This window comes from Elaeis guineensis, chromosome 6 (assembly GCF_000442705.2).
Source record: "Elaeis guineensis isolate ETL-2024a chromosome 6, EG11, whole genome shotgun sequence".
NCBI lineage: Eukaryota > Viridiplantae > Streptophyta > Magnoliopsida > Arecales > Arecaceae > Elaeis > Elaeis guineensis.
Genome location: NC_025998.2, coordinates 25,555,662 through 25,573,294, shown reverse-complemented (window position 1 = coordinate 25,573,294; position 17,633 = coordinate 25,555,662). Strand labels below are relative to the sequence as shown.

General features: G+C 39.2%; 1 protein-coding gene across 1 annotated transcript; it reads left to right on the top strand.

The window, feature by feature from the left end:
• Window positions 1–1,004: 1,004 nt before the first annotated feature.
• On the top strand, window positions 1,005–3,100 carry LOC105046937 (protein VASCULATURE COMPLEXITY AND CONNECTIVITY). The gene is made up of 3 exons (XM_010925688.4): window positions 1,005–1,216; window positions 1,423–1,628; window positions 2,425–3,100. The coding sequence occupies exons 1-3, from the start codon at window positions 1,118–1,120 to the stop codon at window positions 2,603–2,605; spliced, it is 486 nt and encodes a 161-aa protein (XP_010923990.1). The 5' UTR covers window positions 1,005–1,117; the 3' UTR covers window positions 2,606–3,100.
• The last annotated feature ends 14,533 nt before the right edge of the window (window positions 3,101–17,633 follow it).

Genomic DNA, 17,633 nt, shown 5'->3' with positions numbered 1-17,633 from the left:
TGAAAAGAGGGACCATATGCAAAAATCCCTTATGGATCATTCAATTTATAAGGTGATTTGACTGTTTTTATACATGTAAATGATATATAATCTGATCAGAATTAAAACTTGATTTTATGTGTCATGTCCTCTGAAATATATCTGAAAATATTATGGTAAGAATCTAAACTGCGAAACCTGCTAAAATTAGAGATAAATTATACTTACATCTAATAATATAAAAAATCTACATTTATCCCCTTATGATTTATTTTTATTAACATTTTAACCTATAACTTAACATAATATTAAGCAAACGACTAATCTTAAACGGAATCCAAATATCACATTAGAAGAATTTCAGAAAATAACAAAAATAATCTAAAGTGATATATCAGCCATCCAAAAACATAAGAAAGTGTGTGCATCCTCCTCTCCATCCAAGGGTGAATTTGACTTTTCATATGATGTGAACAATTTCATTAAGATCATTAATTTAATTGGGTGTAAGTATAGATTTTACAAACTGTTGAGTATAATTAAGTGTAATAAATGTGAACTTCATGGAGGTTTTCGTAATATATTCTTATGGTAACTATGGTATAGATTCTACAAATGATCCGATATGCAACCCTTACATTTTGGATCATGTCTTCTAAATCATATATATTTCTAGATATTGCGGTCTAGCCTGCAAAGTTATATTCCTCTTGTCTCAGCACCTTCCTGCTTTACCATCCAGCAAATCTTTAAATTTTAAAACACATCGAACCAATTGACATGCCAGGGAAAGAGCCATTGATATCACACCACATCCACCTAAGACCCAATCTTTAATTGGTCTTGAATTCACACTGAGCCCTCGGGTCGGTGATACCGAGCTTTCCTTCTTCCCTATGAGAAGGAATCCAAGCAAAAAGAAGCAAAGGTGAAGCTAAAGCAGAGATAAAAAGCATCTTTCCAAAGTTAGCTCTCCAGACCTTTCATAATAACATATCAATATCAATCTCTCCTCTTTTCCTTTATTCACATTTCCACGTGAAGCATTTCTGTACATCACAAACATGAACAACTACTAAGAACACTCCTTCATCCTCATCCCCATCCACTCTACCATTCAGTTGGCAAACCTGTAACAATGGGGAGGTTAGGAGGTGTGATCATCTGCCTTCTAATTGTGATCATGGATGTAGTTGCTGGTATACTAGGGATTGAAGCTGAGATAGCTCAAAACAAGGTACTTCTTCTTCTTCTCCTTCTTCTTCCTCATTTTTTTTTTTATATATTTGATTTAGAGTAACCTTAACAAGCACAGCTGAAGAACAAGACATTATAATTCTGTCCCTAAGACAAGATTTGATGATTATTGTAGTTATGGTGCAATTTGATCAACAACCGTGTCTCCAATCATAAAGTTACTCATGCTTTTGAGTTTTGTTTCAGGGGAAGCACCTGAGAGTGTTCTTCTTTGAGTGCAAGGAGCCAGTCCATCAGGCTTACGAGCTTGGACTCGCAGCAGCTGGGCTCCTGGCATTTGCTCATGCGATTGCGAATGTACTCGGTGGATGTGTGTGTATCTGCACCAGGGAGGAGTTTGATAGGTCTTCTGCTAACAAGCAAATGGCTTCAGCCACCCTGATTCTGTCATGGTAATTTTCCGGGCTTCCATATTTACTAGTATGGATTTCTTGGCACGGGTCAAAGGTTACATTTTACTGGGACAAAAATGTTTATTCTAGTTAATTTGAAGGAGTACTCCTCCCCGCCCCCAACACCCAAAAAATAAAAAAAAAAAAACACAAAAAAGAAAATAATATATGAACAAACTCATAGAAAAGAAAGATCTCCCTCTACATAGGCAATATGTATAAACCTAAAAGAACTAAGTTAACATCGAGTATACCCATACTCAATTAATGCGCGATGTATATAGTTCATATTGGATTTTTCTTAACAACAAATCATCCACCACTTTTATTGCTTATGTTGGTCTTCATAATTTCAATGAGCAATGCACTATATGCAATCCAAAAAAAAAAATACCAGCCTTTGCGACAATTAGAAATTCATTGAGATTCTTGTTCTTCATCCCTGCATCTTTCTAGCCGATCTCGTTCTTTATTCCAAGACGTAAATTTGTTTATCTTTATTAATAAAACTTGGGTGAGTACTCCTTTTAGCCTCCCTTCACCCCCTCCAAAGAAAAAAACAGAGAGAGAGAGAGAGAGAGAGAGAAGAGAGAGAGAGGAGAGATGGAATGCATATAAATGAGACATTATAGGGGTAATTTAGGTCTTTATCCTGGATTGACTGCAATTTTACATAAAATCTCCTGTGAATATTACTGTACTAATCTTGGAAGTGCTGAATCATGGAGAATCTTGTTGCTCTCTAGATTTTCAATTGAGATTTTTACGGACTCTAAAAGCTGAACACTGTGATCAGGATCGTTGTTATAGTTGGATTCACAATGTTGATCATAGGGGCGATGTCTAACTCCAAGTCAAGAGTTTCTTGTGGCTTTGCCCATCGCCATTTCCTTTCCATTGGGGGGATCTTGTGCTTCGTTCATGGACTATTTTGTGTGGCTTATTATGTTTCTGCTGACGCAACCAAGCGAGAGTAAGAAAAGTCATGCAGGAACAACGGATCTCGTTGGGGTCCATCATTGATCGCCCACTATTCTAGCTCGGAGAGAAACTGCGAGTATAATGAAATACACTATGTTTCCGGGTGTGTTTTGTTTCAACATGTTGTTATAATTATTATTTTTATGAAGCAAGAAGATAGGCTAACTCAAAAAAAAGAAAAAAAAAGAAAAGAAAAGAGAGGTACGATTTATTCATCAGATTTTCCGAGCATCCTTTTGGACACTTCTGTATGGATACTTTATGCTATGAGTATTTATGGCACTCTTGGTTGGAGCACTTTTGTATCCTCATAATTTTTAGTCTTATTACGCATTAAACTTGGAAAAGGGCAAGTTTTAGTGTAACATTATGGTTGCCCCACCGTAACTTGGGTGTTGCGGGTTTGGAACAACTTCTTCATATTTGATCTTTCTCAAATTCTGTAACGATGGGAGTCGGATGCATTGAAATATTTTTTTCTTATTATAAACTGAACTTTTATCATGCATGGATTGAAAGTTTATGCATTGTGTAAAATTTGATTTGTGCTAGCTAGATTTATGACAAGAACAATAAAGATATAAACCAATCATTTGAAAAATGATATAAGAGTTGTTTATATCAAATACTTAGAAAACATGCTAAACTTTAGATCCAACACCACCGTGTAGACGAAGTGCAAGCTAGCTATGTTGCACGTCCACTTCCAAGCTACATTGGCATGGACAACAACAAGACATGCAGTTTCAATCTTCTAGAGTTGGATTTCCATTATTTTTGATCAAAATATGTGATAAATGGCCACTCAATTTACTCATCTCTCCAGCTTCAATGACATGTAAGGCTTTTAGTTTAGTAGATAGACTGTCGTGAAAAATATAAACTACGGAACGTCTCTTCAACCGGCATGCAAAGATATCATTGATCACGAGTTTCCACCGCCTATTTTGAAAATTCGATTATTCTATGGGGTCTTGTGTCCCCTCTATTATGTCTCATGGGATATTTCCGTACAACAGAATCTTATTTGTAGGTTGGGATAAAAGAATCCAACCGACCCGGTATCGAAAAAAAAAAAAAAAAAAGGAGTGCAAGCTAGCTCATAATCAAAGTTGATTCAACAAAGCGATGATTCCAAATGCTTGGGTGGTAATTGGCCAATCAAAGTGGATGCTTTGGTAACTTGGGCAAGCGATCTAGAGCTCAGATCCAATTCTTATTTTGACCTCCTCTTACACTCCATAGCTTATATGACTAAGGACCTGTTTGGACAGTTGGATTCAAAATCTCATAGAATTCATGGATTAAGCTAGTATAACCATCAAAATTAAACTGAGCCACACTTATATTTACAATACCAGGAGTACTTCTGAACTGGGCCAGCCTAACCCTCCAGACGGCCCAGATCAGGAAGAACTCACCACATAACAGGTGCATGTTTAGTAGATCTATTAACTAACCAGGCGAATTTACCTTCAAAAAAACCATACTGGTGAATGAGCTAGAAGTGCAATAAAAGGGCTGAGAAGTTACAACTGATTGTTATCTTCATCAGCAACCATCGATCAAAAATACCAGAATTTGTAAGCCCGGCTTTGTTAGGAGGGGAACATTTTGTGGATTTGGGAGTTTATAAACTGGTAGTGGTTTTGGTATCATAACTGGAAAGTAGGAGAGTAAAAATGGAAGTTGGAAAGCACATACTTATACGGAGCTTGTGCATCTTTATATTAGTTCTTGGACACAGCTACACAATTATACTGTACCCGCATGCACTCACATATATGCCCACATTAGTTTATGATCATGCGCAGAATCAGGTATTAGCGTGTAGGGCCGACAACTAAAAATTAAACAGAATTATGGGACAAGAATTAAACTTTAGGTCAAGAGGAACTGAACATAAAATGGTGGACCAGGTGTCAATTACCTCTTTATACTTCATGCTATTGTACATCTGGAGCAAGTGCATCTCACCTATCTCATGGGGATCTGATCATGGGCCGAGCTTGAGTCCAAAAAATTCACATTTTTATAGGCCCAACCCAAAGTCTGATTAAAATTGAATAGAATTTATGGCTGAGGCCCACCCCATGATCAGACCTAGGACTCATGGTAAATATGTCGATGCTTAACAATACACAAGCGGCTGGCAATTAACTAAGAGCTCTTAGGAGCCAAATCAAAATCACCTTGGGTTTGCTATCTGTCAATTAATTTATTTTATATTTTTTTGGTAAGAATTAATCTATTTTAATATAAAACACAAATTCCTCTACTAGTTGAAAGGAAAGTACCTTAGAATCATCCACAACAGACAAGGCACAATAATATAACCATTGGACTAAGCCTTTGAAGCAACTTATGTTAGGAATCCACGATGAAATCCATTTTTCACGAGAATCGATTGCAATCTAATTAAACTAACAATCAAAAGATATAATAAAATTAATATTAAAAATTATTTAAACATACAAATCGAAGATATGCAATGCACTGTCCTAAGATGATTCTCAACTCTTACACAGGATCAGACTCGAAAACTACATCCCAAGATATAAATGGTGACTTCTTCTGTGGACACGACCATAAAAAAGATGGCAGAGCTTCAATCTTGTGGATGAAAGTTTAAATGAATAGATTAAGAAAAATTTGGAAGAGGATTAAAAGAAAGATATTTAAAAGAGAGGAAAATCTTAGATTAGAAACTCTTTCACCGTGGGCTCAATTTATAGGCTCAAAGACTAACTGTTTGAGTTAGTCCAACATTAAAAAACATATTAATCACGTAATTAACCGGTCTAAATGGGTAGAAAGATATTAATCAGTCTAATGGATAGAAAGACATTAATTAGTCTAACCAGTAGGAAATCAGTGGATAAAAAAACAATGAGCCTGTCATGCCGCCAATGCCGGTGCAGCATGATCGTGCGTGGGCTGGGCTGCACGCACACGTGAGATTCATCCCAAAAACTCAAAAAGCTTAAGAGAAGAAATTTCAAAATAAATCACTTTCTATTTTTTTTTTTTTTTGTTCCGATATGAAACTAAACAAAATAAAATAAAATTTTGGGATTTATAATTGATTGGAAGAAATTTTGAGTTTTTAATTCCCTCAAAATACCAGCAACTTATTAACGAGGCACCGTCCCATATGTTGATTTTATAATAACTCAGAACATATAATTTCACATCACATCAAAGGATTTGAATTTGTAATTTCAACCACCATGAATGATTTTAATAACAAAAAAAACCACCATAAATGATTTTGGTTGGTTTCTAGGACTATGAATATCCAAATTAGGAAGATTTTGATCTAGACATCTTTTATGATAAGTAGAACTTGGTGAAGAGTGGGGATTATTGACCCGCTTAGCCTATGGCATAACTAAAATAGTCATGCCCTATTTGCGTCAAAACAATCCCTCAAATATGACAATTTTTAAGCTTAGAGTGATAAATTTAGGCATAAAAGTGGATGGTGGTAGTTAATATTCTTTTTTCTCATAAAGGCTTTGGATAGACATCTTTGTTGACATGATTTAGGATTTCAAATTTCACTCTATACGGTGCTCCTAGAAGCAGCCCAACATGAGGATGCAAGAAGCATCAAAATTGAGCAACTCTTGCTAAATCACATGGCTAAAAGTTTTAGAAATAGACAATGCTGTCTTCAAGATAGGTGCATAGAAATTTTTTACAGAAATTTTTATACAAGATAGTAGATACCAACAACACTATCTAATTGATAGATTCACATGCATATATTTATTTTGATGGATTTTATTTGAATATTATTCCTACTATATACAAATGTTGATTTCAGAATCCAGAATTTTTTTTTTTTTTAGATTGCCTGCATTTTCTTAATTTTGGCAATATCCTTCCACTTTTCATATATGTATTGCTGACCTTTCAAAATTATTTGAACTTCCACCCACTATTAAAATTCCAAAAATCTATTATATTTGGAATTTATTTGTAATCAAATAATTCTAGAAAATTAATTTTTGGAAGGATTTGAAAATAAAAATGCCAAGAAAAAACTTTCAGAATTCTAATTATGAGAAAGTTGGAAAAATTTCATATTCATTATTAGGTGAATAATTTTACAAAACTACATATTCATAAGAATATATATCATAAAAAGAAAAATTTTATTTAGGGATGACAATTTTAGCCAACCCACATGATATCAGATCTAATCCAATCCGAATGGAATGAATTTTATCCAACTAAATTAAAATTTGAGACAGGTTTATTTTAGAAAAAAATATCTAAAACTGATTTGGATTAGATACAGATAATAGTACTCCAATCTGAAACCTGACATAATCTTAATATATATTTCTCATTAAAAATTATAATAATTTTATATTATTTACATGTACTCAATTTGATCCAATCTAATCAACCCCTCTTATCTATTCGACCCATATCTATACTTGACTCGACTTGTTCTGATCTGAGACGATATAAGTATAGAATTTTTACTTGTGGGGTGGGTATGGGTACGGGCCAATCAGAATTATATTCGATCTGTTGCCATCCCTAGTTTCATTAGGAACCTGTTCTTGAAATTTGTTAAAGAATTCTTTTAGAATATTTGTTCAAAATCAAATTATTGTAGACTACCTATTACATTTTTATAAACTCATGATTTTTTGAAGGACGTCCGACAAATTTTTAAAAAAATCTTTCCAAAAGTCCCTTTTCTTCAATCCCTTTCTTGGCAAGTATAATTTTTAATAGGAAACTTTTTTTACTCAAAATCAAATAATTTTGATAAATCCATGAAAGAATTATGGAAGCACAGCTCTATGTTTTTCCCAAAATTTTATTCAAGCTATTGGAACAAATGAAAATTTTTTCCATGATTTGTAGCTCTCCATGAACCTATTTCTCTCCAATTTGTTTGGCAACAAAACCCATTTCTTAATAAAAATTTAATAATGTATGTTCTAAATTATTTCTATGCAATTATTAATTTTTAAAATTTTTCTAGATATTTAAATAGTAGATTCTTTTCTAGTTTCTCTAAATTGTGTCTTTTCCTTCCGCTTACCTAGGTATGAAGTATATAAAGAATTTTTTTCTCCTATAACCATCTGAGAGATCAATACTAAGTTAAAAGTATATTGATTAAAATTTATTTATTATGTATTTGCTGTTCAAAATTGTTGAAGTAGCGACTCAAGTTATTACAATTTTTTTCTTAGATTATAGCAACTTGGAACGATCAATTTTGTTTGGTAAATAAAAAACACTTCTATTTTTTATCATGGATACTTAATATTTTTATTAACATATTAAAAATTTATTTATTGAACATTTCTCAATGTGCATTGTGCTCAATATGCTAGTAATTTATAAAAAAAAATACTAAGAAAGGCTCACATATAATGCAATTGGCAGGGCCTAAGAATCAATAACAACAAACTCTCCCGGATCACTTTTCATTCTAGACAGCATTATGTCCAATAAACCATTGAGTCACTTTGCATAATATCATCAGCCGGCTCAGTCCTTAATAAAATTGGGTGGGTTACCGTCCCTTTTCATCAGGACAAAAAAATTAAGGGCTGGCCTGGTTCAATATTCACCAATACACCCAATTCATCGCATTGCTGATCCAATTAGCCTGGTTGATTGACATACATCACAACCGTAGATCTAATGCTTTAGCAAGTTATAAATAAATCACCATTCATGGAGCGATGGCCATAAGCATAATAAAGTTTGAGACGGCAATTATAGCCAATCCATCGGATCTTCAATCCAATCCAACCCATTTAAACCTTCGGGCAGTTATGGGTTTTTAACAAAATCTTAAATCAGACCAGGTACAGAAAATGATATATCCTATTTGTATCTGGTTCAAATAATATTAATCTAATTTTTGTTCTAAAATTATAATTATTTTAAAATATTTATTATTACGGCTTGTTTTTGATTGATGTCGGAAACTTGAAAAACGTAGCGCTGGAGTAACCTGCAAAAAAATCTGAGTTGGAGAATTATGCTCCGACGAAAATCTTCCGACGCTCAAGTCAGAACGCGTAAATAGAGAAACAGAATTTGAGCTCTCTGAGATGGACTACTTATTTGGATTTTCGAGGTTTGAGTATTTATAAAGGAGAGCGGTTATCTGGTTGTGATTCTCAGAATCAGACAGTTATGCCTAAAGATTCTCACGATCAAACGGTTATACTCAAATAGTATTGACAGCTATGGCCGATAGTATTGACAGATATGGCCAGGTAGTATTGACAGCTATAACCAGTTGGTGCTTGCCTTTTGAATCTAAACCTGATCAATCTGCTTCCGAGAAGAAATCAGAGAGTGTGGCATGCCGACTAGGAGTTGGGACTGATAGTTTTCCGACCAAAGGTCAGACCAAATCTTTTCTATCCAGGATTTGGATCAAGAATATGTCGATAAGAGATCAGACAGAATAGCTTTCGATCAAGGATCGGGACAGATATTTGCCAACAAAAGGTCGGGCAAACCACAATAATTAGGCTGCTTGGGAGGCGTTGATGTAGACCCGATGGGTCATAATGGGCTTGACTCTTCATACATCATCAGTCCATTCTAAATTACTCCTAACAGATACCCCCTACTCCCTAGTCCGAGCTCTTATTGGGTTATGGGAGTATTTATCTTGGCATTCTGAATGGTCGGGGATGTGAAGAGCTGTTTTTAAACTAAATATCTACGTATGATTTTTCAGACAAAAAAGTTGCCGAACTAATGATGAAATTTTTTAAATCTGCACAGACACCACTTCTGATGCCACTCGTCTCTGCGTGGACGCATTAAATGTGGAGACCGTTGATCAGTTGTTGAGCTAATGAAGGCTTGGCGCATGATCCATTTTATGGATTCGTACCGACTTGACATCCTTTGAGAGACATGCATCTTCTATTTAAAGGGGAGGCTTCTTTTATTTTATTTTTTCTTTCCCTACTGACTCTGGCGAAATCTTTTCTCCCTTTGTCATTTTTCTCGCTCCAAAGTTCCCTCAGATAGATTTCCTTCTTTCTCCACCGTGTGAAGAGTTCTCGAAAGATAGCTGCTTCTTTTTGATTTCTTACTCGAAGGTAAGTCCCTCTTACCTTCTTCTTGATTTTTTCTTCCTTTCATTTTCCCTTAGGTTTCTGCTTCCATGGTGGGTTCTGAAAACTCTGTGAGTGAGAGTCCCTATGAGAGAAAATGAAGAATCCGAAAAACTCTAGGTCTAAAACCAATCCTTTTGTCAGACCTGGAGAGATCCAAACCGAATTGACCTTGAATGACCTGGAGTTGCTTCAAACCCAATACCATATTCCGGACGAGTTCCATGTTGAACTTTCTAATTCCAATGCTCAAGTCCATAGTCCACCTCCAGGCCGATTAGCGGTGTACGAAGAAAATCTTAGAGCAAATCTTAGATTTCTCATCTTTTCCTTCATTTTTGAACTTTTTAGGTTCTATAGGATTGCTTTTTGTTCTCTGTCTCTGAATTTCTTTAGATATATCATAGGATTTCTTGTTCTCTGCTCTTGGATAGGAGTCCGACCTTCGATTCCTCTCTTCAAAGCTCTCTTCACATTAAAAAAACATCCTATGCCGACTGGCTGTATGTCTCCTCCTAGAGGGGTGCTACTTTCCTAGTTTCTGACGCTTCCTCATCCATTCATGATTGAAAGAGCCGTTTCTTTTTTATCTCTTATGCTTTGATAGACAACTGGGGGCTTTCGGATTAGGGCCGGATCAAAGCTTCATCCTTGAAACTCGTAAAGTTGAGTGCTGAGGAAAAAGGAAGACTTAGAGATCTCCTGGATTGTAACGCTCCTCATCTAGATGAGTTTTTATCCGATGAATTCCTCTTCTTGGCAGGGTTTTTCTCTAGCGAAACTAAGAGTGAGTAGGGTTGTTCATGCTTTTTCTCTTCTCTTTATATACACACACACACACATATACACATACATACATACATATGTATAGCTCTCTAACCCGACGTTTGTTGAACAATAATAGAAATGGAACCCTTGGCAAAGGACATTGTGAAATTAAAGGCCTCTCTTCCACAGAAGAGGAAGACTCGAACTATCGGGACTGAGGGAAAGAAGAAATTGAAATATGTCGAGCTCAACTAAGAGCCTGTCTCCACCGATCAAACATTTTCCTTCGAGGTTGGAATAGTTTTGGAGACACCTGTACCTAATCTGACGCCAACTGTCGACTTTCAAGAAGAAATCATCGAGCAACCTCAGCCTTCCAAGACTTCTACTCAGGCAGGGTCTTCTAAGAAGGCCGACGATGACGAAGCCCTTCCTAACGACATTCCACAGGACTTATTTTTTTAAGACTAGAAGGCAGTTTATGAAACTATCAAAAATTCTATTATTCCAACAGAGTTAGAGTAGATAGACAAAATGAGCATTTTCAGGGGGCAGCAAGGGCCACGGCAGCGGCGATGAAGACCTGTTTCAAGAAAAACCGGAGTTATCCCGGAGGCAGCAATGGTGCCAAAGATATGCGCCATCACCGAATGCTCCATGATAACCGCCGTCCTAAGTGTTCCGGCAAGGTCGGCATGCGCTACTTCCACCGTCCCCGCAACAAGTTTTACTGCCCCACCGTCGACGCCGACCGCTTCTGGTCCCTCGACCCCGACGACATCGAGAATCCCGCCACAGCTTGTGACGACAGCTCTGCCCTCTTGACCGGTGTCACCCCATCTTGCTACTCCAAAATTCTCAGGCAGAACGCCTTCACCGGTTGTCCCCGTTATTAAACCCCTGTTGTTGAAGGAATTCTCCCTCGAGCTCCCTTTGGAGCGACGAAAATCTTCAGTGGCCGCTCGATGACCGGAGAACTCGCAGACTGCTGTTTTCCTCTTTGCCCTCCTCCAAGCCCGTGGCATCCTCTTGAGGATGGCCTCCGAGGCGGAGGCCCTGGCGGGGGAACCTCTTAGAGAGGAATCGGGGGGCTGGAGACGGCAGAGAGACGGCAAAGACCGACGTAGAGGACGCTCGGAGTTAGCAGGGGCACCGATGGAGTGGCTGAGTAGCTAAGCTCTCAGACGAAGGAAGGGTGTCGTCCTTCCGACGTGGTAAGGCCCCCGAAGGAAGGGTGGGGGGTTTAAATAGGTAGCGGATATCAGCACAATTATGGTGGCGAGTGTCCCTAGACCAACCGGTGCTCACCACGTGTCCCGCGTGTCCCACTCGCCGCTACCGAGGGTTGACTGCTCGCAAACTTTCATGGCGCGATGCTTGGAATCACGTCCCAGCGAAAATTTCGAAGGGTCCCTTCGTGTCGCTCCGATTCGAAAAGGCTCCAGCACGCGCACATTTAATGCCAAAATATCTGGTGGCGGTTGTGCGCAGGATTCGAGGGGACAACTTCGGCTATGCCAATCTCTCTGTACTTCCTTCATTCGAAATTCAAACTCGGAAGTAGGGAGACTGGTGTTGGGTATAAAATACCCACAGCCGAAGTTCTCAGCGGGATTGACCCTTGCGAGCTCCGTCCACGACTTCTGCTGCAAGGAAGACTCCGCCCGGACTCCTACGGGAGCCGGGCTCCATCCACGACTTCTGGTGCAAGGAAGACTCCGCCCGGACTCCTACGGGAGCCGGACTCCATCCACGACTTCTGCTGCAAGGAAGACTCCGCCCGGGCTCCTACGGGAGCCGGGCTCCGTCCACGACTTTTGCTGCAAGGAAGACTCCGCCCGGGCTCCTTCGGGAGTCGGGCTCCGTCCAAGACTTCTACTGCAAGGAGGACTCCGCCCGAGCTCCTACGGGAGCCGGGCTCCGTCCACGACTTCTACTGCAAGGAGGACTCCGCCCGGGCTCCTACGGGAGCCGGGCTCCGTCCACGACTTCTGCTGCAAGGAAGACTCCGCCCGGGCTCCTACGGGAGCCGAGCTCCGTCCACGACTTCTACTGCAAGGAGGACTCTGTCCGGGCTCCTACGGGAGCCGGGCTCCGTCCATGACTTCTACTGCAAGGAGGACTCCGCCCGGGCTCCTACGGGAGCCGGGCTCTGTCCACGACTTCTACTGCAAGGAGGACTCCGCCCGGGCTCCTACGAGAGTCGGGCTCCGTCCAGGACTTCTACTGCAAGGAGGACTCCGCCCGGGCTCCTACGGGAACCGGGCTCCATCCATGACTTCTGCTGTAAGGAAGACTCCGCCCGGACTCCTACGGGAGCCGGGCTCCGTCCCCGACTTCTGCTGCAAGGAAGACTCCACCCGGGCTCCTACAGGAGCCGGGCTCCGTCCACGACTTCTACTGCAAGGAGGACTCCACCCGGACTCCTACAGGAGCCGGGCTCCGTCCACGACTTCTACTGCAAGGAGGACTCCGCCCGGGCTCCTACGGGAGCCGGGCTCCGCCCATGACTTCTACTGCAAGGAGGACTCCGCCCGAGCTCCTACGGGAGCCGGGCTCCGTCCACGACTTCTACTGCAAGGAGGACTCCGCCCGGGCTCCTACGAGAGCCGGGCTCCGTCCACGACTTCTGCTGCAAGGAAGACTCTGTCCGGACTCCTACGGGAGCCGGACTCCGTCCACGACTTCTACTGCAAGGAGGACTCCGCCCGGGCTCCTACGGGAGCCGGGCTCCGTCACCAACTTCAACTGCTGGTAAGTCTTGTCCGGACTCTTACAGGAGCCGGACTTCGCCTTTGATTTTAATTGCAGGAAGACCTCGCCCAAACGACTACGGGTACCGGACCTCGCCACCGACTCCAACCGAACTTCGGCCGACAAGTTTGGACCCCCTGACAGGCCGTATTAACGGCCACGACTCTGCTCCACTCCCTACGGCGGACCCTGCGTAGCTCCATTACTCCCTGACAGGCCGTATTAACGGCCACGACTCCGCTCCACTCCCTGCGGCGGATTCTGTGCGATTCCACCCCTCCCTGACGAGTCACGGCAGCGGACGCCGCTCCACTCTCCGTAATTGATTCCACGTGGCGAACCACGGCGATAGCCACGATCCCGCTCCACTACCCTCCGCAATAAATTCTTCCTGATTCTGGGCGGCCCACGACCAGACGGTTTCAGGCGTCACTATCAATCTGTTGTCCCCTCCGTCTATAAAAGGGGAACCCCAGATACGTTATTTCATAAGCTCTTGTCTTTATCTAGAAACTCTGCTAAAATTTTCGTTCGAGCGCTCCATTCTTGTTGAGGCAGAGAACTGACTTGAGCGTCGGAGGGTCTTGCCGGAGCAACCCCACCTCCGGTTTAGACTTCTTTTGCAGGTCCCGGCGGCGACCGCGACTCCTTCGACTCCAGCTTCTCCGGTGCAAGCGGATTTTTGCACCAACAATATCAAATACTTGGAAAACATGCTAAACTTTAGATCCAATACCACTATGTAGACGAAGTGCAAGCTAGCTATATTGCACTTCCACTTCCAAGCTACATTGCCATCGACAACAACAAGACAAGCAGTTTCAATCTTCTAGAGTTGGATTTTTATTATTTTTTATCAAAATATGTGATAAATGGCCACTCAATTTACTCATCTCTCTAGCTTCAATGACATGTAAGGCTTTTAGTTTAGTAGATAGACTGTCATGAAAAATGTAAACTACGGAACATCTCTTCAATTAGCATGCAAAGGTATCATTGATCACGAGTTTGAACTGTCTATTTTGAAAATTCGATTATTCTATGGGATCTTGTGTCCTCTCTACTATGTCTGAAGGGATATTCCCGTACAACAGAACCTTATTTGTTGGTTGGGATAAAAAATCCAACCGACCCAATATCTGACGTTCAAATAGTAATAACTATTCTCTCCTGGGGGAAGAGCCTTTCTTCCCCCTGGATTCTCCAAAAAAAAAAAGGAGTGCAAGCTAGCTCATAATCAAAGTTGATTCAACAAAGCGATGATTCCAAATGCTTGGGTGGTAATTGGCCAATCAAAGTGGATGCTTTGGTAACTTGGGCAAGCGATCTAAAGCTCAGATCCAATTCTTATTTTGACCTCCTCTTACACTCCATGGCTTATATGACTAAGGATTTGTTTGGACAGTTAGATTCAAAATCTCATAGAATTCATGGATTAAGCTAGTATAAGCATCAAAATTAAACTGAGCCACACTTATATTTACAATACCAGGAGTACTTCTGAACTGGGCCAGCCTAACCCTCCAGACGGCCCAGATCAGGAAGAACTCACCACATAACAGGTGCATGTTTAGTAGATCTATTAACTAACCAGGCGAATTTACCTTCAAAAAAACCATACTGGTGAATGAGCTAGAAGTGCAATAAAAGGGCTGAGAAGTTACAACTGATTGTTATCTTCATCAGCAACCATCGATCAAAAATACCAGAATTTGTAAGCCCGGCTTTGTTAGGAGGGGAACATTTTGTGGATTTGGGAGTTTATAAACTGGTAGTGTGTTTTGGTATCATAACTGGAAAGTAGGAGAGTAAAAATGGAAGTTGGAAAGCACATACTTATACGGAGTTTGTGCATCTTTATATTAGTTCTTGGACACAGCTACACAATTATACTGTACCCGCATCCACTCACATATATGCCCACATTAGTTTATGATCATGCGCAGAATCAGGTATTAGCGTGTAGGGCCGACAACTAAAAATTAAACAGAATTATGGGACAAGAATTAAACTTTAGGTCAAGAGGAACTGAACATAAAATGGTGGACCAGGTGTCAATTACCTCTTTATACTTCATGCTCTTGTACATCTGGAGCAAGTGCATCTCAGCTGTCTCATGGAGATCTGATCATGGGCCGAGCTTGAGTCCAAAAAATATCACATTTTATATAGGCCCAGCCCGAAGTCTGATTAAAATTGAATACAATTTATGGCTGAGGCCCACCCCATGATCAGATCTAGGACTCATGGTAAATATGTCGATGCTTAACAATATACAAGTGGCTGGCAATGCACTGTCCTAAAATGATTCCCAACCCTCACGCAGGATAAGATTCGAAAACTACATCCCAAGATACAAACGGTGACTTCTCCTGTAGGCACGACCATAAAGAAGATGGCAGAGCTTCAATCTTGTAGATGAAAGATTAAATGAATAGATTCAGAAAAATTTGAAAGATGATTAAAAGAAAGATATTTAGAAGAGAGCAAGATCTTAGATTAGAAAGAGAGTATTTTCTTGCATACTCCAACCCTTTCACCATGGGCTCAATTTATAAGCTCAAGGACTAATTGTTTGAGTTAGTCCAATATTAAAAAATATATTAATCATGTAATTAACAAGTCTAAATGGATAGAAAGATATTAATCAGTCTAATGGATAGAAAGATATTAATCAGTCTAATCAGTAGGAAATCAATGGATAAAAAAATAGTGGGCCCGTCATGCCGCCATTGCGGGCGCAGCATGATCGCATGTGGGCTGGGCCGTGCGCATGTGTGAGATTCATCCCAAAAACTCAAAAAGCTTAAGAGAAGGATTTTCAAAATAAATCTCTTCCTAACTTTTTCTTGTTCCAACGTGGGACTAAACAAAACAAAACAAAATTTTGGGGTTTAGAATTGATTGGCTAGAATTTTGAGTTTTTAATTCCCCCCAAAACACCAACAACAACTTAAGAGGCACGGTCCCATGTGTTGATTTTATAATAACTCAAAACATTTAATTTCACATCACATCAAAGGATTTGAATTTGAAATTTCAACCACCATGAATGATTTTAATAACAAAAAAAACCACCATGAATGATTTTGGTTGGTTTCTTGGACTGTGAATATCCAAATTAGGAAGATTTTGATCTAGACATCTTTTATGATAAGTAGAACTTGGTGAAGAGTGGGGATTATTGACTTGCATAGCCTATGGCATAACTAAAATAGTTTTGCCCTATTTGCGTCAAAACAATCCTTCAAATATGACAATTTTTAAGCTTAGAGTGATAAATTTAGGCATAAAAGTGGATGGTGGTAGTTAATATTCTTTTTTCTCATAAAGGCTTTGGATAGACATCTTTGTTGACATGATTTAGGATTTCGAATTTCACTCTATATGGTGCTCCTAGAGGCAGCCCAACATGAGGATGCAAGGAGCATCAAAATTGAGCAACTCTTGCTAAATCACATGGCTTAAACTTTTAGAAATAGACAATGCTGTCTTCAAGATAGGTGCATAGAAATTTTTAACAGAAATTTTTATTCAAGATAGTAGATACCAACAACACTATCTAATTGATAGATTCACAGGGATATATTTATTTTGATGGATTTTATTTGAATATTATTCCTACTATATACAAATGTTGATTTCAGAATCCAGAAATTTTTTTTTTTCAGATTGCCTGTCATTTTCTTAATTTTGGCAATATCCTTCCACTTTTCATATATGTATTGCTGACGTTTTAAAATTATTTGAACTTCCACCCACTATTAAAATTCCAAAAATCTTTTATATTTGGAATTTATTTGTAATCAGATAATTCTACAAAATTAATTTTTGGAAGGATTTGAAAATAAAAATGCAAGAAAAAACTTTCAGAATTCTAATTATGAGAAAGTTGAAAAAATTTCATATTTATTATTAGGTAAATAATTTTACAAAACTACATATTCATAAGAATATATATCATAAAAAAAAAGTTCCATTTAGGGATGGAAATTTTAGCCAACCCATAGGATATCCGATCCAATCTGACCTGAATGGGATAAATTTTATCCGACCAAAATGAAATTTGGGACAAGTATAAATTTTAGAAAAAAAATATTTAAAACAGATTTAGATTGGATGCAGATAATAGTATACTCCGATCTGAATCCAACCTAACATAATCTTAATATATATTCCTCATTAAAAATTATAATAATTTTATATTATTTACATATACTCAATTTGATCCGATCTAATCAACCCTTCTTATCTATCCGACCCATATCTGTACTTGACTCGACTTGTTCTGATTCGAGATAGGTATGGGTATAGAATTTTCAGTTATGGGATGGGTATGGGTGCGGGCCAATTAGAACCATATCCGATCTGTTGCCATTCT